Consider the following 5,949-nt stretch of genomic DNA (forward strand, 5'->3'; position numbering starts at 1 on the left):
ACTGATTTTTTCAAAGTAGCATTTTAAGAAATAGATATAAGATGCTTTAGAAAGAACATTGGACATTTTTTTTCTTAAAAATCAATTTAAACAAACACATAAAAAATATTTTTTATTAGAAAAAAAAAAGTTTAAGAAAGTCAGTCATACTTGATTTAACATGATTTAGGTTCATGTAAGAGATCTACTTCTGTTTGTCTTCGGTGTAAGAGTGATTCACTTCATTCTTCTTTTATGTTATAAAGGCATGATATTCTTTTAGTTTTATAAGAGAGGAATGTTAGCAAACGTTCTTTAACAAGTTCTTTTGAACACACTTTTTCTAATTCAACTATTAAAAAACACAAAAAGTTAGTGGGTCCTACACCCAATTTAACAACTTTCTCTTATAACTTTGTGAACTATCCAATAAGAGAAAGTATATTAAGAGAAATGTGTTAGAGTGTGTTAAAATGTGTCTTGATAGCACTCCTATTTTTAGGATAGGGAATCGTTTGGGTTATAGGTTAATCAAGGTAAGATATCCTTGCTTGCAAAAGAATTATTCTACCATATATAACAATAAATGTAGTGGAGAAAATTTTAAATGTGACTTGAAGACTAAATACATATCACAATGTTAGTAGTTGAACTAATGTAAATATCTCATTTTCATTTTTATACATTTCATTTTTATCATAAGTTGAAATATTTTTACGGTTATTCCTATTTTCACCAATACACGTAACCTCTATATGCTCATTAAATTGATCAGCAAAACGGTTTTTAAACAACTCAATTCACCTATAACTTGAATTTCATTGGCTATTTGATTAACAATATTCATTTTTTGTAGAAGGTCCACCAAAGTTTCAAAAAGCTTTGAATCAAAGTATCCTGATAAATAATAATTAATCTTTGATATCTTTTAATATATTTCTCTTTTGTAGTTATCACTACATAATAATTGTATTTCCTATAAGTACAACTATTCTGTAAGTTTGGTATCTTATCTGTCTATTTCTATATCTAATCAAATCAATGAATAGATAACAATAAAGACAGATATACGGCTAATATTATCTATTTTAAGTTTCTTGTGAAAATGATTTTTTGAAAACGAGTACATTTTTTTCCTATTTAAATCTTCTTTCTTCTCTTGCTGGTTGATATCATTAATTCAAATAACTATCGTATAAAAAACAAAGATATAGCAATGGTGTCAGGACACATGGATGATCCTACAAGGTATCCAGGAAAGCTCACCCTTAGGGTGGTTCTAACATGTGTTATGGCAGCCACTGGTGGCTTAATTTTTGGTTATGACCATGGGGTTTCAGGTAATTTAATATGATGTTATTGTATTTACACATGTTAAACATTCTTGTTTTGTTGCTAATGACATTTTAGTTCCCTTTTTGCTCCTTATTTGCATGCAAAATGCCTTTTTGAATTCACAATCTGTTTCATGATGTCATTTCTAATATTGGATATTTAATGAAATTATTCCTCCTAAATTGATATTTTTTTTTTCTTTTAGAAAAAAATAAAAGGTAATTTTTGGGGTATCTTTCATATAACTAACAAAGTCACATTGGATTTTGTGTCATAGGTGGAGTGACCTCCATGGATTCTTTCTTGAAGCAATTCTTTCCATCTGTCTATGAACAGGAGTCTAACATGAAACATTCTTCAAACCAGTATTGCAAATTCAATAGTCAAATATTAACTTTATTCACTTCATCTTTGTACCTAACTGCTCTTGTGGCTGGTCTAGGGGCATCTAGCATAACTCGATTGATGGGGAGGCGAGCTACTATGATTACAGGTGGAATATTCTTTGTAGGAGGTGCATTGCTTAATGGATTAGCTACAACCTTATGGATGCTTATTGTTGGGAGAATGTTGCTTGGTTTTGGCATTGGATGTGCCAATCAGGTAATCACATTAATTATTTTCTCTAAACTTATATCACGATTCAAGTCCTATAGGATAGAATGATAATTATTAAGTGGTTTGTGACCATCATAGTCTCCCATAATCTTCATGTGACACTTAGCAATCCAAACAACTTTATAATTGAAAATTTTAAAAATGAGTACACATCTCATAAAAATTGGTTGAGGTAATGAACACATGTAGTCCAAACTACCCAATAATTTCTAGTCTTAAACTAAAATTTGCACATTTGATTTGATTCTAATTTATATTTGTATTTACAGTCAGTGCCAATCTATGTCTCAGAGATGGCCCCTCATAACTATAGAGGAGCTCTCAACATGTGCTTCCAATTGTCAATCACCATAGGCATCTTCATAGCCAATCTTTTCAACTACTACTTTGCCAACATACTTCATGGTCAAGGGTGGCGCTTAAGCTTAGGGCTTGGAGCACTCCCTGCTATCATTTTTGTCGTAGGCTCATTTTTTCTTCCTGACTCACCAGCCTCCCTTGTTGAGCGTGGATGTCACGAGGAAGCAAGGAAAGAACTCCAGAAAATTCGTGGCACAACTGATGTTGATGCAGAGTTCAATGATATACTTGTTGCTAGTGAGGCCTCCAAAAAAGTGAAACACCCATGGAAAACCTTGAGGGAACGAAAGTATAGACCTCAACTCATTTTTGCCATATGCATTCCCTTCTTCCAACAATTCACTGGCCTAAATGTCATCACATTCTATGCTCCCATACTATTCAGATCAATTGGTTTTGGAAGCACGGCTTCTCTTATGTCTGCAGTTATCATTGGTAGCTTTAAACCAATTTCAACCTTGATTTCAATTCTTGTTGTAGATAAATTTGGAAGACGTAGTCTTTTCCTTGAGGGTGGTGCTCAAATGTTGATTTGTCAGGTACAATATATTAAGGTTTCGCATCATTGGTTTTGTTTGTTATTGTCTCTAACATGTTTTTATTTTATCATAGATTATTATGGCGATCGCAATTGCTGTGACATTTGGCACTAGTGGAAACCCTGGAACATTGCCAAAGTGGTATGCAGTTGTAGTAGTTGGTGTCATTTGTGTATATGTTGCTGGTTATGCTTGGTCTTGGGGTCCACTTGGATGGTTGGTACCTAGTGAAATTTTCCCCCTTGAGGTTAGACCTGCAGCTCAAAGTGTTGTTGTTTGTGTCAACATGATTAGCACCTTTTTTGTAGCCCAATTCTTCACCTTAATGCTTTGTCACATGAAGTTTGGTTTGTTCATCTTCTTCGGTTGTTTTGTGGTGCTCATGACCTTATTTATCTACAAATTATTGCCTGAAACAAAGGGCATCCCAATTGAGGAAATGACTATAGTGTGGCAGGAACATCCCATCTGGAGCAAATTTTTGGATTCCAATAAAAGCATTCAAAATTGCAATGAAGATTGTAAATGTTGATTAGACAAGTGTGTCCAAAATATAAGATTTATCAGTCTTGACCTAAATTTTCAATTTAGGTTCTAAATAAAAAATCCAACAAGGAACTAACTCTCATTTGTAAAGTTTTTTTTTTTGTAAAGAGTTTAACCAAAGATTAATTCAACTTAATTATATGCACATGTTATTTTTTTATTCTTAAATTTACTTGTCTTGGATTTTTTTAGTTACAAGGGTGACCATGATATGTTTAGATCAAATTTGATATGAACAAAATTTAATTTATTTACTTTTAAACACATAAACATTAATACGAGATTAATTATGATTTTTATACAATTAGAATTATAATAGATTGTAGGTTAAAACCCTATTTTGGTCCCTTATAATCTTTTTTTGTTTCAATTTAGTCTCTCATTAATTTTTAGTCTCAATTTGGTCCCAAATTAATTAATTGTTTTCAATTTAGTCCTAAATTAATTAATTGGTTCCAATGTGGGACTTTCCGTCCAAATTGCTTTAACGGTGTTAACTTTTGGCAACGTGAACGCCACGTAGATGCATACGTGGCATCCACGTGGATGAGAATTTTTTTGAAAACACCTGGACCCAGAACGTCCCGTTCTGAAACCGGAACGGGCCGTTCTGGTTGCAAAATTAAAACACCACCAGTGAAGCAGAACGGGTCGTTCTGAAATCAGAACGGGCCGTTCTGCTTTCAAAACGGGCCGTTCTGAAATCAGAACGGGCCGTTCTGGTTTCAGAACGGCCCGTTCCAGAACTGTGAATAAAATATTCTTTACTTAATTGTGTTTTTGATATTATAATTATGCAATTTTGATCTCTAAAGTTTTAATTGAGTAATTTCAGTCCTTAAAAGATTATAATTGTGTAATTTTACTCTCACAATTTTTAATTGAACAATTTTAATCTCTCAAATATCATAATTGTGAAATTTTAGTCTTTCACATTAAAAATTTAATAATTTTAAAATTTTAATATATATATATATAATGTTTTAAAACTATATAATTGTTTGTTTATTTAAATTAACGTATATTTTTTTTTTTAATGTATCAAATGATATATATTTACTATTACTAAATAAATAAAATTTATATATTATTAGTATTTTAATATTACTGATAAATTAATATCAATAATATTTTTACCCTTTTTATAAATAAACTAATAATTTGATAAATATAACTTAATATATATTATTATACTTTTACAAAAATATAAATATATAAGATCAGATATATATTTCTAATTAATATACTTATATTTTTGTAAAAGTATATTAATATATAACAAGTTATATTTATCAAATTATTAGTTTATCTATAAATATATTAATAATATTATTGATATAATATCGAAAATTATAATATACGTTAATTTGAATAGATAAATAATTATTTAATTTTAAAACATTATATATATATATATATATGTTAAAATTATTAATTTTTAATGGGAGAAACAAAATCATACTATTATGATATTTGAGGGACTAAAATTGTTCAATTAAAAATTGAAGGACCAAAATCGCGCAATTGCAATTCTTTAAGGACTAAAATTATGCAATTAAAATCTTGGACATCACAAAACTGCACAATTGTAATACTTGAGGGATAAAAAATGCAATTAAACCAATATTTTTAATTAATTTTATTAAAAAATATAATAATTAATAAGATAAAAGGAATATCACTTTATAATTTTTTGCAACTTATTTAAGATTAAAGGAATAAAATGATAAAAATTAATAAGATAAACATAATAAAATAAAATATATAAAAATATTAATATATTTATTTTATTGGATATAATAACATAATTAAAATATAATTAATAATATATATGTTATAAAATTATTAATATTTTATATAAAAATAAAATAAAATAAAACCGGAACGGCCCGTTCTGAAACTGGAACGGGCCGTTCTGGTGCATTTTGCGTGTGTTAATTTTGCACTTGGAACGGGCCGTTCCGGATGCAAAATTAACACACCAAAAGTGCACCCAGAACGGCCCGTTCCGGTTTCAGAACGGGCCGTTCTGGGTCCAGGTATTTTCAAAAAAATTCTCGTCCACGTGGATGCCACGTATGCATCTACGTGGCGTCCACGTGGCCAAAAGTTAACACCGTTAAAGCAATTTGGACGGAAAGTCCCACATTGAAACCAATTAATTAATTTAGGATTAAATTGAAACCAATTAATTAATTTGGGACCAAATTGAGACCAAAAATTAATTAGGGACTAAATTGAAACAAAAAAAGATTATAAGGGACCAAAATAGGGTTTTAACCTAGATTGTAAGATTATATTTTTAAAAAGTAATTAGCTTTTATTTATTATAAATAAAATATATTTATAACTATACATATTTATATGCTTTAGTCCTATGTATGACTTGATTTAAAAGTAAATATATCTATAATTTGTAACTATATATAATATAACGGTAAAATTATATTTATAGTCGATTCATTCTTTTAATAAATATTATATGAAAAAATTATTGTAAAGTAAAGTTAACAATATAAATCAAACAATATAATAAAAAAAAAGTAAAAGGACATTCTAAAATAGGTTTTAT

General features: G+C 29.2%; 1 protein-coding gene across 1 annotated transcript; it reads left to right on the forward strand.

Annotated features, from left to right (window-relative positions):
- The first annotated feature begins 790 nt into the window (after positions 1 to 790).
- LOC109793129 (sugar transport protein 12) lies at positions 791 to 4,324 on the forward strand. Its single transcript, XM_020352598.3, has 4 exons — positions 791 to 1,319; positions 1,592 to 1,917; positions 2,202 to 2,831; positions 2,905 to 4,324. Exons 1-4 carry the CDS (start codon positions 1,196 to 1,198, stop codon positions 3,361 to 3,363), a joined length of 1,539 nt encoding a protein of 512 aa, XP_020208187.2. The 5' UTR covers positions 791 to 1,195; the 3' UTR covers positions 3,364 to 4,324.
- The last annotated feature ends 1,625 nt before the right edge of the window (positions 4,325 to 5,949 follow it).

This window comes from Cajanus cajan, chromosome 5 (assembly GCF_000230855.2).
Source record: "Cajanus cajan strain Asha chromosome 5, NIPB_CcT2T_4, whole genome shotgun sequence".
In the NCBI taxonomy this organism is placed as follows: domain Eukaryota; kingdom Viridiplantae; phylum Streptophyta; class Magnoliopsida; order Fabales; family Fabaceae; genus Cajanus; species Cajanus cajan.